The sequence below is a fragment of the Ornithodoros turicata genome, chromosome 6 (genome assembly GCF_037126465.1).
Source record: "Ornithodoros turicata isolate Travis chromosome 6, ASM3712646v1, whole genome shotgun sequence".
In the NCBI taxonomy this organism is placed as follows: Eukaryota; Metazoa; Arthropoda; class Arachnida; order Ixodida; family Argasidae; genus Ornithodoros; species Ornithodoros turicata.
In genome coordinates this window covers 63,218,262-63,237,985 of record NC_088206.1, presented here as the reverse complement: position 1 = coordinate 63,237,985, position 19,724 = coordinate 63,218,262, and the positions used below count along the sequence as shown (strand labels likewise).

At 45.0% G+C, this 19,724-nt stretch overlaps 1 protein-coding gene across 11 annotated transcripts in view; it reads left to right on the top strand.

The window, feature by feature from the left end:
• The window catches only part of LOC135396972 (mitogen-activated protein kinase-binding protein 1-like), a 48,931-nt gene that overhangs the window by 25,587 nt on the left and 3,620 nt on the right, over positions 1 to 19,724 (top strand). For 5 of the 11 annotated variants that reach the window (XM_064628234.1, XM_064628233.1, XM_064628240.1 and 2 more), the window contains 23 exons: positions 301 to 393; positions 486 to 602; positions 663 to 761; positions 846 to 1,031; positions 1,235 to 1,395; positions 2,228 to 2,303; positions 3,119 to 3,232; positions 3,320 to 3,466; positions 3,550 to 3,613; positions 4,376 to 4,490; positions 4,583 to 5,135; positions 7,046 to 7,221; positions 7,307 to 7,408; positions 8,267 to 8,444; positions 10,077 to 10,316; positions 12,692 to 12,778; positions 13,905 to 14,140; positions 15,375 to 15,478; positions 15,609 to 15,876; positions 17,496 to 17,532; positions 18,182 to 18,253; positions 18,481 to 18,498; positions 18,698 to 18,908. In XM_064628234.1, coding sequence (XP_064484304.1) covers positions 301 to 393; positions 486 to 602; positions 663 to 761; positions 846 to 1,031; positions 1,235 to 1,395; positions 2,228 to 2,303; positions 3,119 to 3,232; positions 3,320 to 3,466; positions 3,550 to 3,613; positions 4,376 to 4,490; positions 4,583 to 5,135; positions 7,046 to 7,221; positions 7,307 to 7,408; positions 8,267 to 8,444; positions 10,077 to 10,316; positions 12,692 to 12,778; positions 13,905 to 14,140; positions 15,375 to 15,478; positions 15,609 to 15,876; positions 17,496 to 17,532; positions 18,182 to 18,253; positions 18,481 to 18,498; positions 18,698 to 18,908 — 3,454 coding nt within the window. The remainder of the gene's footprint in view (positions 1 to 300; positions 394 to 485; positions 603 to 662; positions 762 to 845; positions 1,032 to 1,234; positions 1,396 to 2,227; positions 2,304 to 3,118; positions 3,233 to 3,319; positions 3,467 to 3,549; positions 3,614 to 4,375; positions 4,491 to 4,582; positions 5,136 to 7,045; positions 7,222 to 7,306; positions 7,409 to 8,266; positions 8,445 to 10,076; positions 10,317 to 12,691; positions 12,779 to 13,904; positions 14,141 to 15,374; positions 15,479 to 15,608; positions 15,877 to 17,495; positions 17,533 to 18,181; positions 18,254 to 18,480; positions 18,499 to 18,697; positions 18,909 to 19,724) is intronic. The other 6 variants (XM_064628238.1, XM_064628235.1, XM_064628244.1 and 3 more) reach the window with 6 other exon arrangements.

Sequence of the window (19,724 nt, the reverse complement as noted above, 5' to 3'; positions counted from 1 at the left end):
CCCATCGGCATGATGCGCTAGGAGTGTTGATCATGTCTGATCTGCTGATCTGACATTGGCCTGCTGGATTGCATCATGATCGAACCGTTGAATCACGAATATGAACATTTCGATGAAGCATAAGCGCACACACTGCTGTAGTAGACGCCGACAGTGGTTCAACTCACTCTTCAAGGCGCTTAGGACGATGGTGCTTATTGAGCAACACATACCTTGCGAGACATGCACTGCTTGTCGTGCTTATCCCTGAACACTCACTGACATAAAGGACGACGATACTAATTAAGCCCTTTATTGCAGTGTGGTCACCAGCCACACCTTAGAGTGTGGGACGTCCAGGAGAAGACGCAGGTGGCCGAATTTCCCGGACACAAATTTGGCATCAACTGTGTGGTAAGTTGTAATGCAGGATCTTGATATCCTGAGGACATTGAAATGACACGGTGCTCCGAGCTTGAGGAACGGATTGACGTTTTAATATGCAGGCCTTTTCACCTAACCTGAAATACGTGGTCTCTGTTGGTTCTCAACACGACATGGTAGTCAATGTCTGGGACTGGAGGAATAACGTGAAGGTTGCGTCCAATAAGGTGTCTTCGAAGGTGCGTTCGCAAATAATTGCGTCTGCGTGCAGTAGTCTTCAACCCGCTGAATTTCCGCAGGTGAAAGCAGTGTCGTTTTCTCCCAGCGGTAACTACTTTGTCACCGTCGGAAACAGGCATGTCAAATTCTGGTACTTGGAATACTCCAGGACAACTAAGGTAGGCATGCCCTGACGAGAACATGACGGGAGTGGGATTTTATTGTGACTGCGTACATTTTCTAACACTGTGATTCTTTCCCAGTATAAGCTAGAACCTGTGCCGCTGATGGGTCGTTCCGCAATCCTGGGCGATCAGCGGAACAACTACTTCTGCGGAGTGGCCTGCGGAAAGGGGGATAACGTCGAGAGCACCTATGCCATCACCAAGTCTGGACTCCTTTGCGTGTTCAACAGCCGCAGGCTACTCGACAAGTGGGTAGAACTGAGGGTAAGTGATTAGCTCAGCTCTCGCACGACAAAATAAGAGTGGTCGTACGTGGTAGCTAGGAACACCTGTATCAGCAGTGAGTGACTCCTTTTGTCTATTAAAGAAATGCATATATTGTGGCACATATGTAAGTACGCACTGTTGAAGAAACGACAACTGCTGCGGGATACAATGCTGACCTACATTGTTCCTTTTGTGTGCAGACATCCTGTGCCAATAGCATCTCTGTAGGTAAAGAGTGCATTTTCGTGGGCTGTGCCGACGGCATAGTGCGGTGCTTTGATCCACGAACGCTTCAATTCCTCGCAACCCTGCCAAGGCCGCACTACTTGGGTGTCGACGTTTCTAAAGGAACGAGCCCAAGGTACCCTTTCTGCCTTACCTAATCGCCTCTTTGTTTTCAAGGGTACCGTATTACTTCTGTATAAGGTGCACATCTTTTTACCCAAAAACATTGTGCCATTGAGGGGGTGCGTTCAGTGTGTGGGGTAAAATTGGAGTTCAACACTTAAAGGAGGCAGTCTAGAGGCCGACAACTTCGTTTCTGTTTTTGGTCAGTATGGAATGTTAGGCGGTCGAAAACAGTTTTCCCACAAATAGTGCAACCGTAGCGAAATTGGGACGCCTGCAATAGCTCCCTGAACCTCCCGTGCGAGAAACACCCTCCTTCGCCTTCACGATAGACACATGATGAGCGCCGCCACGCGCGTCACTATGTGACGCGAGTGGTAAGGACACTCCTCATTGGACCTGGGATCGCATGATCGAGGTGAGCAACACTGCGCAGGCCGGAGCGTCTGCTACCGCTTCAGAGACGCCATGCGTTCTCCGGCTGCGTGATGTCCGAAACGGAGGGTTTGAAGGCTGTCAACAATACAACCACGATTTTTTGGGACCGCAGACACCACGGGAAGAACGAGTGGTACAGCTTGAAATTAACTGCGTCTTCCCGACAGTGTGCAGCCTGTCCGACCGTTTTCACCGCACAGTTGGTTCAGTGGCTAACAGGTGGCGCCACAATACTGCCGTCGCTTACCCGCTGTGCGATTACCCGTGCTACTAAATTCGGGATGTGTTTAATATGTGGGGAGAAAAAAAAAAGTATACCACTCAAGCTAGGGGGTGCGTTCGATGGTGTGCAAGCGTGTGCAATATGCAAGTAAATATGGTAATTGAAAAATGCTGTACCTCCACAGTGCCGCAGGTGCTCATCCCCCTGGTGCCAAATACCCTCATGCCACAGCGATTGCCTTCGATGAAGTCAACAAAAGGGTAAGGAGCATGCAAATAATCGTTCTCCCTTATACCCTGATTGCACTGGCACGTGATCAGGATTGCACGCAATCATGATTAGGCTGCGACCATGATCCCTCTTGCATGCAGACAGCTTGGGTCTCTGTAACCGAGATCAATAACACGGCCATCTGCCCTGCATTCGCGAACAGGATCACACACTTTTTTTCGAGTCTTCCTGAAAAGACAATCTGAGAAAGCAGTTCTTCTACTTCAGATTAGTGAAAATTACTGGGAATTTCCCATCTCCACATAACAACTTTATGCGTTTGCTCATTCTAGTAAGCATTGTGCTAATAGTTACACTGACCCAAACTTGTTATATTTGGTACGTATTTGTGCTCTCGGGAAAATCCAAGTCATGCAAGAAGGAAAATTTAGGGAAAAAAAAAAACTCTTTTTTTCTCAGCAGTTCAAAATTTCCTGGAATTTTTGTGTACCTACCTTTTCCTCTCAGGTACTCGCTGTATTGATTTGCCACACTAACTACGGGCCGACTCTCATGGCAAATTTTGTCGTCATGCGTTTCCAAAGTCTGTCAGTCTCTCTAGCCTAAAAATTCGTTTCAGTTGGTCGAACACTGTCTCAATGCACCATTATCTTTTAATTCACTGCTTCAGTTGCTAAACGTGACCAGCCCTTGCCAGGCGGGGGAAATTAAAACCTGGACCCCCAACGTCGTATGCCAACTGGGGTTGCGGCAATCGCGATTGGGCGCTGATCTGCGCCGTGCCCAACAGTGCGTTTGGGGTTTTAGTAGTGCGGTCGAATTTACACATCATTTCTCCATTTAGGTGACATGTATCTACAACGACCACAGCTTGTTTGTGTGGAATGTCGCAGATTTGAAGAAAATAGGGAAATCACATTCCTACCTCTTCCACAGTGCCTGTATATGGGGAGTTGAAGTAAGAAAAAAAAAAATTCAAGGATTGCAGAATATACATTTACCAGCCTTGGGCACGTGATGATTCAACATTGCTCAACATTTTCAGACATATCCTCTCGCCTTGAAAGGTTCCAAAACCGTTCTTCCAAGAGGAACATTCCTAACATGCTCAAGCGACGACACCATCAGGATATGGAACTTGGATCCGCACTCTACACAGTCCAGCGGGGTTCAGCGGAATATTTATTGCACGGTGAGTCGACCGTGGGGCTGTTGGCTGTCACTTGCAGTGCGTACCTTTTAAATTCTTACTGTTGCAATCCAATTTTATTCTAGGAGTTGCTCAGGGTGTTGTACATGGATCCTGACATGGCCTACATCTGTGATGTGGACTTTCAAGGTGTGTACTCTGCTGTTTAGAGACAAATGTGGTAGATAATCGCCGCTGACCATCTAGGCTAATGTTTCAATGCTTTGCTGAGACAATTACATTGACACTTCATGCCTTTGCCATTTTCCATCCATTTTGGAAGTGAGGCGGACAAGAACGGCCATACCCTTGAGGCAAAACTGCGGACGATGTTTGTCTTGCATTTATCGTAAGGATTACAAAATATTGGGCAGGCCCAACAACTGTATAACGGCACTATAAGGGCGTTATTGGGCGTTAGTAATATCATGGTTCCCACTGATCTTTGAAACCCTTGGATAGCCTTGAATTTGGAGAAGTTGTTTTCGAGGTTGGAAAAAATCCTAGAATTTGCAGCATCCTTGAAAAACACTGATTTTGCATCTTTTTGTTATTCTTGCGGAGCTGCAATGCAGATTACACTTGTCTGGAGTCTGAACTGTAGTTTAGAAACCACAGAAGTTAATAATTAGTAGCAAAAAAAAAAAAAGGTAGTGCAAGAAACGAACAGGCCATTTCCGTTGTGTCAACCATCATTCAGCAGTCCTTAGTCACGTTCCTGAACGAATCACCATTGCGCTGTCTCCATGTATTCTGTTATGTCCCGGCATGTCCCGGCCATGAACCGTGCCTTACATCCTTAATTTTTCTGTGCCAAAATTGAGTGGGAACTATGAATATCTACTCTGTTTGACAATGTTTAAACGCTGCAGGTTAATTCTGCTCTAACGCGAACCTTTCTGCTTCACATAGGTGGGAGTAACGACAAAGTAGACACAACATACGACGGAAAAAATGGGGTACGATGCCTTCGGATTAGTCCAGATGGGCAACATTTAGCTTCTGGTGATCGCTCGGGAAACATCAGGTAACAGCTGTGCTTCCATAGGTTATTTTTACCGCGGGTTTGTTATCGCTGAAGGCGTTCTGTAACGGTTGGTCACCATTTTGCGTTTCCAGGGTTTATGGCATCCAGGGCTTCAAAGAGCAGTGCAAAATAGAGGCTCACGATTCCGAAGTTCTGTGCCTGGAGTACTGGACCGGTTCGGGTGTTCGTCTGCTTGCGTCGGGAAGCAGGGACCGCTTTGTACACGTGTTCGACGTAGACAGAGACTACTCATTCCAACAGACCTTGGACGATCACTCGTCGTCAATCACGGCGGTGAGATTTGTCCAAGGTCCTGCCGATAGCCTGCAGATGATATCTTGCGGTGCAGACAAGTCAATCATATTCCGACGGGCTCATGGGGTGCGTCTTCTATCTGGCTTATTTCTTGCATCAAATTCAGCGAATTGCAGGAATTTATTTTTAACGCAGAGTCCTCACCTGTCCTTTACGAGGGAACATCATGTGGTGGGAAAGACCACCCTGTACGACATGGAAGTGGACGGTCCCCAACGTCACGTGCTGGCCGCGTGTCAGGACCGACAGGTACGCGTCTACGCCGTTAGTTCAGGAAAGAACACCAGGTGCTTTCGTGGTGCACAAGGAGAAGACGGTACCCTTATCAAAGCAAGTGGTCATTGCTCTTCAATTTCTTACTTGACGATATGATGCTCGCATCATTAAAGCGTTGTTAACTTGCCCCCAAGTGTTTCTATACACCTGGACTCTTAGCTGCACTGTTGGCATCTACAGTGAAACCAGCGTATAACGATATTGACGGTAATCGCGAATTCCATCGTTATACGGGGTACATCGTTAAACGAGGGCTGACCTAAATAGTGCGTCCCCGAAAAGTCGCGCGCCACCCCGCGTGTAGCAAGAAAAAAGAAAGAAAGAAAGAAACGCGAAGCTGTGTGACATCACAGTGGCTTGGGAGAACAGCGATCAGAACTCGTGGAGGGAACCAGACAACATAGCAGGACAACTTCTGGCAACACTACACGTCACCATTCCGCAAGTCGGCTTCACCTAACGCCTGCGTGCCTTTGGAGAAGCTCGCTTTAGAACACTGTCGCGCGACTCGCGGGTGGAAAGCACGTGCTAGGCCTTTTGAATCATCTCGCGAATTTGAGCAGCATTGGCCAAATACGGAGACATAAGAGTGTTGCCACCTACCTCTCTCACTGACAGTATTGGAAAATGAACAGTCGCTGTCTATTTTCTTGCCTTAATTTTTATTTTGGTTTAATTCTTTTTATGTGAATTTCGGATGATACGAATTTTTTCCGCTGCCCCGTGAGATTCGTAGCATCGAGACTCTACTGTATCTTATCGCGGCGAAAATCGCCGCGTGGTTACGCGCACAGGACAACGTCCAACATCGTTATATGAGTACTCGGAACCGCGGTCTCCATCGCTATACGCGGGTCGTTTCCCCGTAGAACCAATGTATACTTTGACGGTAAAATCATGAACCATCGTTTTACGAGGGATATCGTTACACGCGATATCGCTATCCACGGGTTTTACTGTATTGCCCTCTGTCACAGCATTCTCAGCATCGTAGTGTAAGTCATTCGGGGTACATTGATTGCTCAATCATCCAATGCATGTTGAGAAAAGGAAAGGTATAGCAGGGAGCAGCTGCAATTGTGGCACAAGGTGCAGTCGTTTTTTTTTTTTTTTGTTGTTGTTGTTGTTAGCGCTTTCTGTTGATAGGAAATCCAGCCTCTCCGCTACAATGTGTATAAGAGACAGCGTAAAAGTTGAACAGTTTTTTTAAAAACATAAACCCAAAAACACAAGGATCTATGCATAGATAGGGCCTTGTGTTTCAGAGTTGTTAAAACTGGTGGAATCCATTTTTAGCCCCAACCCAATTTGAATCATTATCACTTGGGGTAAAACCTGGAAAACCTTGTGCATGAAATTGGGAAAATTCTCAATCAGCCGCTAATATGGGCCTTGGTGGACGGGGTGGTCTCTCTTGGGTTTTCCACACAAAAATCTACCTTTCCACCCAATAAGGTTTATTCACATGACATCACACACAGGAGAGTGCCACTGTCGCCAGGAAATTTGCCGCCATGATGTAGGTCCGTAGGTTGACCATGCAGGCCTTCACCCACTTTGCGTTCACCGTACATTTGGTGTTTCAGAGTTACTGTACTGTGTGAATATTATTTGTACCCTAATCCAAGTAATTTTCATGTTTTCAATGTTAATAGTCCTCTAAATAGCACATGGCAGTGAACAAAAAGCGGAACCAAACCTCGAGGGGCCTACATCATGGCGGCGATTTTGCCTTTTTGAAGCCAGTCCCCTCCGAAGGAATGACTGCAGTGAATAGACTCTATATCGCTCGATTTTATGCCATTTTACAGCTCCTGAAATAAAACCAGATTTTTACCCCTGATTTTTCAAAAAGCATATAGCCCGTAAACACAAGTATCTATATATATAGAGAGAGCATGTTAGTGTATCTAAGAAGGAACGTAATATGTGGTAGAATGTCATTGGAATGCTCTTGTCTTCAGGTTGTACTTGATCCTACTGGAACGTATCTAGCTACCAGTTGCACAGACAAGAGTCTGTATGTGTATGAGTACAGCACTGGGGAGTGTGTCGCATCTATGTTTGGACACTCTGAGCTGGTGACGGGTCTCAAGTTCAGCGAAGATGGGAAGCACCTAATTTCTGTTTCTGGTGACGGGTAAGTGCCTGTGATTACGTTTCACTGCAATTCTGTTTTGCTTACACCACAGCAATTAACAAATGTTAAAACAACCTTTGTGCAGGTGCATCTTTGTTTGGAGGCTGCCCTTGGAAGTGACCCAGGCCATTCTGAGTCGACAAAGTGGGTTAGACCTGAAGATCGAGAATTCGTGGCAGGAGTCCAGGTTTGTTCGTTCTTCTACTCGGGTTGTTTAAATCTGAGTGATCTTGCCTCACTTCTCCATGGCCAATGTTTCATAAAAATATCTGGTGAGGAATGGTTATTGAACAGCATGGCAAGTTAGTGACCATCACAAAATGCTAACATTTGCTATATTAGCCGAAGAATAAGCAACATTGATGTGAATGGTAGAACTGACTTCGTCAGTAACAACAGCTTTTGCTAGGTTTAACCAGGGTGTCTACCAAACTGGAAAAACTGGAAAACCAGGAATTGTCAGGGAATTTTGGTGCGCCAAAAGCAGTTGTCAGGTAAAATCGCAGACAAGTGCCATGACTGTATGCAGCGAACGTAACAGTTCGCCAATACGACAAGCTCGCAGACAAAAAAGTAGGGCAGCTCCTCTAGTAAGTGGCATTTAACAAAAGAGAAGAAATTAAGGCAAGGGTCATTACAGAGGCAGAGTATAAGGTCCCCCTACCTTTCTGCTCGCCTCCTTTTCATGTATGAATAATAATAATAATAATAATTATTATTATTATGATCATGATCATGATCATTATCGTTATGTATTATTATACTGCAGGAAAAAAAAAGTTCTGTGAAAGGGTCCCGAGAAGCATATATTTGTATTCTGTTTGTTTGAATTCGATACATCATCCGTGTTATTCAATTGTTCAGTGAATGATTTGTTTTGTGAGTGACCTGTATCAGAACGTAGGAGTAGACACCAAGTTCCCTTTCGTTTTCGTCAGGGAATTCGCTTGAACTAGCCAGTGGAAACCCGAAATTTGAAGGCTATGACTGCTTGCACTAGCAGCGTGTGTTTCACTAGTAACGGTCGCAATATTCCCTCAATTAGGAAAAGTGCCGTGGGCGTGACGGTGCCACTGAGCGGAGAAGATGGTGTGGATACAGCAAGCATAAATGGGATCAGCACGGACTCAGCAGCAGTTAGCAATGCTTCTGACAACCACAGTGACAATCCACCAGGGTACAAGTTCAGCATGGGGCCGCTTCCTATGTGGGCAAAGAAACAGGTACATCCTTCTAGAGCACGCCATGCTCGCTTTTCGGGCTGCAAAAAAGTGTGCAGTGGAAACGGTTCCAGGGTACAAAGTTTATGTAACGTGCAACTAGAGATTACCTGAATTGCACTGTGTTACCAAGACGGGCCACAGCGAAAGATAGTAAAAACTACCACGTATTTACTTCTGGTCTCTCTTATCCACCGATTGGACAGATCCTTAATCAAAGCTGCTCTTGGGTTTGTTCACCTCGCACGGGACGTCGTCGTTGGGATATTGTGCAGCCACAGGGTTGCTGTCGTCGTTACACTGTAAGGTTTCGTACATCGTTGCTGCCCTATGTCAGTGCATAACGCAAGAAGGCTGTCTGTTCCTGGCCTTTCTTCAGGATAACATACGCTCGTGTTGACAGCACTGCAATAAGGGCTGCTTTTGGTGGTGCTGAATTTCTTGCACTTGACCATGGCATCTTTGAACTTGAGGCAGCAGTGAAATAGTAGTGAACAAATAGCATACTCTTCAGCAAGAACCTAGCTGACCCGCAGTGCATGAGGGCTATGGGTTTTTGAACTGCACTCCCTCTGGAAGCTCCTCAACTCCGTCACAGAGCTTGTGAGTGACGTAAGAGTCTCCCATAAGTAGTGTCGTGCCAAGTCTGTGCCGCAGACTTTCAGTGAGAATTGAGGCTTTTGTGTCTGCTCCTCATACTGACGCTATGTCGCACGGGCCTGATTACATCGCTCGAGGAGATTGAGACGGGCCTTCGAAGTCGTGCCGCACAGATCATTGCTTTTTCTGATATGTTTTTTTTTTTTTTAAGTTTAATTGGGCAGTGACAAGACACTGTAGAGGGAAAATTCTGTGCGTGGTGACTTCTGATAGAGTGCTTGATGAATCGAGCTAGTTTACGAGCAACATTAAATATCACTTCCTCGCTCCTTTAACATTGGGTACTGTGAGGTGATGCGTGACTTAGAGCGCTTGAACGGGCCACATTCTCACGCCCGGGTTCTTGTCTTTTGATTTACCTGCCCGTGCCCGGTCCAATGGCTCCATGCCCGAGGAATTTTATGGTCCGTTAATTACAGAGTAGCTGGCTCAAAAAGTTGTCCTTAGCTAACCAGCAGTGCCCATCAATGTACGGGCCTGGCCCAGTCCCACCATGAGGGGGCTTGGGCATCTAGGTTAGCCAGAGCTGGTGTAGTGCTCTAGCTTGAATCATTTAGCCTTACAAACCAGTTCATCAAGGACACACTATTAGTGTGTCAATAAACGAGAATAGCGCATGGGGTGTGAAACTGCAGCAAGTAGAAATTGTACCGCCGTACTTACTGTCAGTCGTCGACACTTTGGCAGCCAGGTAAAGTTCAGCACTGAGCTTTTGTCTTTGTGGACAGAAGAAAAAAGATGAGTGGTTCTCAGTCTTGCCATTTGCAAAAAATGCATTACATCCATGCGTGATGAACACTGAAATCATTGCAATTCAGCAAAGCACGTTGGGTACGTATTTGTGGCAAATAATGCGCTGTTAGCAAGAGTATTGGGAAAACCAAGTCGAAGAAACTTGGTGAACTCTCATAGGTCTTTCAAACTGTGAATGTCCAGTATTTGATGCCTATGTCCTCGCCCTATGTTTCCCTTTAGATGATGGAGGAAATGCAGAACTCCTCTTCAAACAGCAGCCCACGACCGCAGCTTCCTCCAGTGCCCCTCCCCAGAGGCCGCTGGGCACAGCGTCTAGACAACAATGCGCCAGGCCTGCTGGTGAAGTCGTACCTCGAAAACGATGCAGTCATTCCATTTCATCCAAACATGATGCAGAACAACGCCGCCGCTACAACCAATGGGAAGGCAACTTCTAGTGATGACTCCAGTGTGAAGGAGGTGCACCCAGTTTTTTTTGTTTTGTTTCGTTACGTGCAAGTTTTCTGTTACTGTTATGCTATGTTGAACAATTCTGTGCCAGCACATAAGGGACAACAGCCTAGTAATGTGTGCTGCATGTTTTATGTTAGTGTAGTTGAACCCGTGTATGCAATAAGGGGATAAGTCGACTTATCCCCTTTTTAGTATTTTTGTTGCAATGACATCTACGTACCCGTATGTGCCTGCCAAAGAAAATTTTGCAATTTATTGGCTCTCTACAGGAGGGTAAGAAATGGGAGATGTACATGTGTTTCACTGGGATGGACAGTCAGATCAGTCCCCTTCTCTACACACGCATACAAATAGCGTAGCTTAAATTTTGCTACGATGCGGAAATGAACTTCGGCTTCCACCGGAGAAACACATTCTTCCTACCTCACGTGACCGTGTCAGCCGTGCTGCTGAGCATTGTAATCGGGGAAAAACGTGCGCATTATGTTAATAAGTCGTATTGTGCTGGTAATCTTAAGACATCATTTTCGAGAGTGTGCTCGTTTAGCACCACAGTCAGCCCGAGCATGGCTGCTCCACTACACACGGGTCACTTCATCCTACCTGGCGTCACCATCGTTCAGCCACCAAGGTCTGATTCGTGAGAATTGCTTTTCCTTGCACCAAAACCCATGTGCATACGGTGTTATATTGAAAAAGGGGATAAGTTATGTACCTGGATTTTGTTCAGTTTCTGCTAAATCACACACCCCCAAAACAATGCTAGAAGGACATACACGTAGAGTAGACGCATACATATATGTCTCACATTTTCCGTTTGAGTTATTCGAGAAAACCAAGCTGCAATTACTTTACCAAATATTCGTTTGAAGTTTTCTCTGTTTGGGATTCCTCGACTTATCCCCTTATTGCACCCACAGGTTCAATTAGTCTATAATTGATTCCTTTCCCATTGTAATGACACTGAAGTGACAATATCCTCTCGCAATTCCTTGCGGTTCCACTGGAGCCGTACAAGATGTTCTGATGCAAGTCGCATACAGCTAAACAGTTTTGTCCGATTAGCAGCTTTGTCAGCAGCTTCAGAATGTGTCGTGTGCAGCATGTAAAGTGAAATGAGTAGATTTTCGTTCTTATCTGAGCCATCCAGCCTTGCCGCCCATGCAAAAAAGTCACGACCTCTGTGATCCTATCACAACGGCACTGGCGTTTGGTTGATTGAGCTGGCACGAGAGTGAGTCGGCTGAAAAGTGGCTATCGTGGATCCACCGCATAATATGACCTTACCTTTGGGCCGTCGTAAGGCATGTTGGCTCTGCCTAGCAGTATTGGATAGAGCAGAAATCTCGCAGTACAGGGCAGGGAAGGGTAATGGACGTATTTTTTCGTTACCGTTTTGATTTTCGTTACTGCTAGATTTTCGTTTCCGTTATCCGTTTCTGATACCAACTTTTCAATTTCGTTTCTATTACGTTTCTGTTATTGTTTCCAGTAATGGAACAGCCGGTAATGGAACAGAGTTGCTGGAGGACAGTCAGTCTGGCTCTGGCAGCAACCTGTTTTGCCCAAGTGCTGCTTCGGTGTCACTCGTACACACACACGCGTAATTTTACGTTGTTGGGATGCGCACATCTTGCAAGATTTTTTTTTTTTTAATTTGGGAACTTGTCTTCAGCCTTCGGTCACTCTGAGTCCAGCAACTCAAGATGGGCACGACCTTCATCCAATGTCGCATTCATAAGTGGAAGCTCTCGGTAGTAAATAATACTGCCATAACCACGGTGAAACGAAAAAAGTAAAAAATAAATAACTAAAAATTGTAGGCTGTCATCCTCGTGCTACGGTGTAGTATAGTCATGTGTTGATGCCATGGAGTTATGAGGAATGGGACGAGCCCCATTCCTCCGACATGGGACGAGCACCATTATTTTGGTGGAGTTATGAGGAATGGGGTGAGGGATGCGCCCTCGAGATCCGATATTGCTCTTTGTTTCCGTGCCCTCGTGTAGTATTTAGAGCATTATAGGGAATGGAGTCACCAAAATACAAAAAAAAATGAAAAGTCACTCAAGTGTCATCGCACCCCGGGAATAGCCCAATTCAATACAGGGCGATAATTTTCGTTTTCGTTTCTGTTTCCGGTAATGGAGGACTGTGGTATGCGTTTCCGTTATCGTTACCATCTCCAATTTCGGTAATATACCGTCTCTGTTTCCATTACTGTTACCCTTCCCTGGTACAGGGTGGTGTAAAACTTGCGAGCCACGTACAGTTCTTTAGTCAGTCGAAAGGCGCAGTTTTACTCCACGCTGTAGTTAAGTAATGCTGGTTCTAAAAGCAGCCTCGCTGGCATTAACCACTGCTTCTCACTGCATTCAAAGGGCACCCATAACAGTGATTTCGAGCTAGACCCTGAGAGTTTGACAGAAATACTTGGACCACCTCCACCGCCACCAAGAGATGAACCGGTAACTGTTACTTATGAGATTGGAGCATGATTAGGAATAGAGCCGTAGGCAACGAGTCATGATAGATAGTGCAGGTCTTCAATCTTCTGGCTAGTATAACAGTTGGTCTTGACCCTGGGCTCTGCACAACTGCAAAGTAGGTGTGTGGAGGCATGCTTCCTGTTTGTGTCGTTCGTCTTTTTATTTTTCCTGGGTTAAATTTTTGCACTTGGCTAATGAACATAACTAAGGTGTTTTCCTTCCTTGTTGTTTATAACATCCTCTTGCTGGTATCGTCCCCCGCAAAACATTTAAGGCATGCTTGTCATCTTGAATGTGGTCTGTCATTCTGTTAAGACTAAAATGGAATGAGTCCTAGCAGTGGTGAGTTGGCGTTCTTTATATGTGACTGACTAACAGCCAATTGCCAACTTACTAGTTTTCCACGAGCTGTAACTAACTTTTGTCTTGAGATTAGGTAGCTACACTGCAGTTCTTATAATGTTGTGGACATGATCTGGAATGAGGCACCGTGCATTACCAGGGATCGGAACAGTTACGTTTTTCGGTTCGGGTTCAGCTCCGCAGCAACGCAAAATACCGGTTCGAACCGGTTCAGGGAAGCGAGTTTTGAGCTGACTGCCATGGGTTAAAAGCAACGGATGTGGTGATGAAAAGATAAGTGGCTGTAAGAAGTAAGGCTTATCTTGCTGTTCATGTTATACTACCATATTTCCAGCTGTGAAACTTTTAATGAACAACATAGACGTGTGCACAATTACACCCGGGCATGAATCAGGTTTGGGTAACACGTAGCTCTGCCGTGTACCTTCCAGACGTGTCAGTTTCCCAGGTCAACCAAAAACTGTAAAAGATTGGATGCGAATTATGTAGCGACGACAAATTATCCGCAACATTTCACAGATTGTGCACTGCATGTTCGTTAGCAGGGTGTTGAACATAAATCACATTTTACATAATGCGTATGCCGCATTTTTGCTTGCCTGGTGCACGTGGTGCTCTCATTAAGGAGTCTTCCGATGGAGTTGCACTTAACCATATTTTGTCATACGTGCACTGTGTCAGATTTCTTTTTTAGAGACTTAAAGCAACACAAAAAATCACATTGCAAATCTGCATGTTACAGAACCATGGATTGGGATCTGTGACCGTAATTCGTGGAGGCAACCTGGGAGGTGGAGGCGACACAGCGGCTGCGGATCGGCAGCCGCAGCGTCAACGTTATGGGGGGACGGATTCGAGCAGCTGTGCGAGCAGCATGAAGATGGAGGATGGGGATGCGGAGGACGAGCACTCGGACACAGAGGGCAGCGAGATGGTCTACTACCCGCACTCGGAAGACAGTTCAGAGTTGGGAGACGGGTCAGTGAAAGTTTGACATCAGCACACCATAGTACTGCTCTACTGGTTAGCCTGAATACCCTGGAATTTGAAAATGTGAAATTTCCTGAAAAATCCTGGAATTTTCTGCAGTCCTCGTAAACCCTCAATTTTGCATTTTTTTTGCTCATTCTCTTGGAGCTTTTAGCGCAAATTAGCGCAGATTCTTATCTGGAGTGTGTACTATAATTCCGAAAACCACAGGTGTTGGCACTCACTGTAGTAGGAATCTGCAGTGGATCCCAGAAATGCAAAAAAAAAAAAAAAAAAGAGATGGGACAAATCCAGAATTTTCGGAATTCGAATCCGAATCCAAGGAAGATTTTGTGAATCCACGAATCTTATGAATCTCGAATCTTTCGAATCGTTTCTAAAAAAAAGAGCTTAAAAAGCCAGGGGAAAAAACGCTTCTATTGAAAAGTGTTTTGAAGCGAAACATGTTACTTTTAAATTTGTAATGTCAAAGCTTTATGCTGTGATGTTGGCGTGCCCCGGGGCCCGCTGGCCAATCATGCTTTCGGCAGACTCCTGAGGCGCGAATTTTAAAGAAACAAAATTCAATTCGCTGTTTTGGGCATTGGGATTCGGATTCCCTGATGCTCGAATCCCTGCCTAGGATTCGAGGATTCGTTTGACCCATCCCTAAAAAAAATGAACAGCGCCTGCGTTTTATTCATCAACCTTCCTTCCTTTCTGTCCTATGTTCTTTAACATTCAAGAGTCGTCAACCACGTGTGTGAATGGATCGCTATTGTGATGGCCCCCACATATTTTCTAGTGTGATACCTGTCACTTTTTTATGAAATGTTGAACTCCTGGGCCATAAACTTTGTTTTACATCCCAGGTAAAATGACTGTTTCACATTAAAAAGTTTTCGAAATACCATTGAATTTTTGTTCAAAAATTCAGTGGGAACCATGCTGGAAGTTTTATGCACAATAGAATATCCACAGGCATGCATTTTAGCTGCCATGGAGCTTTGAGGAAAATAGTCTCAACAGCACAATAACTTCACACGAGTCCCTGTATGACATATAGTTTTTAAAACTTTGTGGTGAGGACAATATGTAACGGAGGCCGTTAAGAGAAAATGACCTGCATATTGGTGGTGGTGGTAAGGCATATGATGCACATGTTGCCCTTTGACTGCAATTGGGTAATTGGATTTTATATTTCTGCCGACATTTGTTGGATTCATAAATTCCCACTGTGCAGGTCCTTCCAAGTACGAGCGACTACTGAAAATGATTTGAAGGAGGCTCGGCGAAGGCTACGTGGGAGTCGTATAGAACGGCCTCCATCCACTTATGGCAGCTCAGGTAAAGTAGACTAAAAGTCTGCGTCACATTTCCGTTATAATGGACCTAAATTTGTCCTGGAACCAGTGGTACAAAGGATTTTTCTTTGGAAGGGACTACTACTACTACTACATTTTGGGTGGCTTCACAGATTTTTGTCAGAGCGAGGTCAACAGTGATGAAGATGACTCGAGTACAACTGCGGAGGGGGACCCACGACCGCTCGGCGGATCTATGTGCGTGAGCACAGAAAATTTGGATAAGCTAGGCCAGAGAGAACGGTTCATGAAGAGCAACTACGAAAGTCTAGACCGCAGCAACGACAGTGATTCCTCGACTCCGACCCCACGTCGCTCCAGCCTCTCCGCTAGGTACCTTGTGACACGTAGTGGCACACAAGGGACTCCATCTCCTACTTGGTAAGTTTGTTACTTCCACTTGAAGTATTCCGGTTGCAAAAGATGCAGTCGACCCTCCATTTATCTGGACTTCATTGATCCAGATTCTGCACTGTCTTGGCAAGGAACATGGTGGACGAATTTCAAGTCCATGCAGACTGTCTTCAATTTTCCCGAGCTTCAGTTTCTGGGAGAGGTGTGCGAATACTCGAATTCGAATCGAATATCAAACTCTCGAACTATTCGATTCGCGAATCGTATATCCAATATTCGATTTTTCGAATATTCGACTATTCCACGAATATGAACCCGAAACTGGGCTTCACCTGATGCTTCCGTGCATGAGGTGAAGCCTGCTTTGCAAAATTGCCCTTGCTGCAGGACCAACACAGGCGGGATGGTGTTTAGTTCAAGATAACATTATCCAAAGTTAGTTACGTAGACATCGTCTGTGGAAGGGGTGGTGTCACTCGCACATGCAGTTTAGCGGTGCCGACGAGGGGCTTTGATTTGATGTCTGTGAGGCGGCCTTTAAAAAGTTAGGACTCTTGAATAATGACTACAGCCCACGAACAAGAAGGGTGTCTTCAAGATGTCCTTTATGTCTAAAATTTAAGTAGTGCAACTTCCTAGGGCGACTGCAAAGAAACTAAAAGGTATTCATGGCAAAGCTGAGGCAGGATGCCAATTCGTTTGTTTCACAAATGGCCTGTGGTTGTCCGAAACAATTGCAGCCTCATCCGTATAACATGCTACTGCCTAGCATAAAATTTTGAAATGAAGGTAACCGCTCCAGTAAGTGTAGGCTCACCTGAAAAGCAGGAAGCACTCTCATGTAAAATTAAAGAGTAGAGGCTTTAAACAGAAGAATTGCATGTCTCTCTTGTGACAGTCAATTCCAGAAAAATTACACTAAGGCCATGGGCTACAAAATGGAAACTTTTAGTGCAAAAGTCACATATTGTAAATTTTGCACGAATATTCGATATTCGGAATTTTTCCCCCCATTCGATTCGATTCGACTTAAAATATTCGGATTCACACACCCCTAGTTTCTGGACATGGACAGAAATTTCCTGGAACTGCAGGGGAATATAGCCAAAAACCGCATTCGCTTATCTGGTGTCAAACCGGAGACAATGTGCGCCCTACACTTCATGAAGCGAGGGTGACAACCTTGAGGAAATTTTTTCGTTTCACATTATGTCTACGTACCGCACATTGAGTGCAGTCATATGACATCGTAAAAATTCATAATCTAATAATTATTATAATTTTACTTAATAATTATATTAATTATTATGTTATAATTTATTAATCTATAGAATTAATTTGTTCAGTAGCTTCTGCCAATGTCTTCACCCATGCATGCCCCCCTTGTCTGCAAAAATAACGGAGGTTAATGTTATAAGTAAGAACTGAAGATTGCTGAAATAATTTTATGGAAATGATGAGCAGTTTCCTATGTCTGCCAACATCAACATCCTCGTCCTCCAAAATAAACATAGGCGTTATTCACAACAGATGGCTCCTCTGCTCTTGAGTTTGAGTTGAGTTTGGGAACTGCCAGTACCAGATAGAGGGGTGTTTACTCTATGTGCAAAAGCAACTATAGATAAGACTCTCTTGTTACACCCTAGGGCATCAAGAACATCTGGCAGTAAATCTGACCAGGAGGTAAGTGTCAGCACTTTTCGTCACATATAACTGCATTTCTGCTTTTGGAACAACTGCTTTTTAACGCTGTCTCCTTCTCACCCATAATTTTTTCGGGAAGGTGTAGAGGCGGCTAACTGAGCATGTGTTTGACATGTGTTCCTGGATTAACGTGTTTGTTATGTAAAGCTTGTATGCTGTTGCTTTCTTGTTGAAGCAGCTTTCATATCACTTCCTATGCTCAAGTCGGAGCTCGTTTTTCAACGACGGCCTTTCTTATCATATTTTTTTCTTTACTGGAACAGATTACCTCCGTGGTATAGGTAGTAGCCTGTGAAATTTGGATTTTTTACAGAAAATGTCGAGTCGGAGACAATAGGGAGTTTCTTTCTCTCCCACTATTTTTCTGAGAGATTCCTTATTTTTCAAGCTGGATTCTTGTATTGAAACACTGTGGATGAACGAGGCATGGCATAAGGCACTCTAGCGAAGCTTGGATGTAGTATAAATACATCTCCTACTCCGCATTGTGTAAATTGCACTGCTTTTGCCAGAAATCAGCTGCTTGAGATGGCGTAGCATTGTGCATTCAGTGTATAGTAGTGCGTATCTCCTCGTGTCGCTTTTTGTTGCAAGTGCTCGAACTGGAAGCATGCTCTCTTGCTCACAGCAGGGTAGCCATTCCAAACGACGAGAAGAACTCACGCAGGCTTTGAACCAGGCACGCCAAAAGCTCAATGCGGTTGGTATATCTGTTTTCACTCTTACTCTGGCTACTGCTTTCTCAGAGTGCTGATTGGGAGTATTGCATTGTGGAACGGCATGAAGGGCTCACTGGTGCATCTTTTGTGTTTATAGGTGGCGATATTGATTTTGGTGTGTGTGCTCTTTGTGCATGTAACATAACATGAGGCTCCCTGTTACTGGCTTAATCGTGACTAACACGCTGACACTGCCTTTCTTTTGCAGATTGTTGACAAAAGCGAAGTAAGCTTTTTGATGTATTTGCAGCATGTCGTGTTTCCTCATTGTGGTGTATGTTAAGCACTTTTGGTACGATGTGACATGGCTGGTCTTGAGACTGCACTTTGCTTGGCTGCTTAGTGATGTGCTACCAATGGAGTATTCCCATTTTGGCTTCTGAGCTACAGGTCACAGTGCGGCAGTTGACTTTTACCTCTTTCAGCTTGGTTGGAGAAGTGGGCTGAGCACAAGCAAAAGCATTGGGGACCTGCAGAGTTTAAAGGATGACGAGAGCTTCAACCAATCGTTCAGCAAGTCACTATTCAGCACCCCCACGTCCAGGGACGATTCCATCCGACGGACTGCATCTATGACTGATATTAGTTTTAGTGCTCGGCGGCGCCTCCTGCCTTCAGCCCCAGATTTCAACGCAGGTAACTTGCAATCAGGGTCCGCCCTTTCTGATTAAAGCCGATTCATCTCAATTATTCTTTCCCAAATCAGTTTAGGACCAATTCGTGTTAAGCCCAATACCTCCTCGAATTCCAAGCATGCATTATTGTGGCAGTCTGTACGCTCGTGTGATGTAAATATTATTTGAGTGCAACAACAAAACAGTGTCAAACAACATCAAGTGTGCTTGATGTTACAACAACAACTTTATTTTTAAGACTATGGGTGGGGTGTTTCATCGCCAGGGGCAATACTCTGCCCCATTGCTGATGGTGAAGTGAGGAGTGAAATAATGAGCCCCTTCGCAATAAGGTTCGAAGTCCTATGGTGTCCAAAAATGTCAAATTGATGTTGATGTTACAAAATGTGGAGCATGTCACCCAAATGTGTCCATACTAGTAGCACCCAATTTCAGCCCGAATTACAGATGTAAAATTAGCACCAGATGTTTGCTCTCTGAATCCTGGAAAAGCATTAATAAGCGCGGAAAGGTTGTGCCCCTACTTATAATCAACTGTAGGTCATCCAAAACGGCGCCGAAGACGATCGCCTGATGTGTATGTATACATAGAGCCTGAAGCTTTAGGGTTTAACCAGATTCTTTCCCGTATTTGCACCCCGAATTGAAGGTTGCCTCTTTAGGGTGAAACCCGATTTTTACCCGGCAAATTGCCCTCACTGAGACACCTGTAAGAACGCACAATAACTTGTTCGGTAACAAATGCAGCTATGCACATCATTGTTTGTACCAAACTAGTACAGTTAATTCGAGTAACTGAGCCCGATTTCTCCACGAA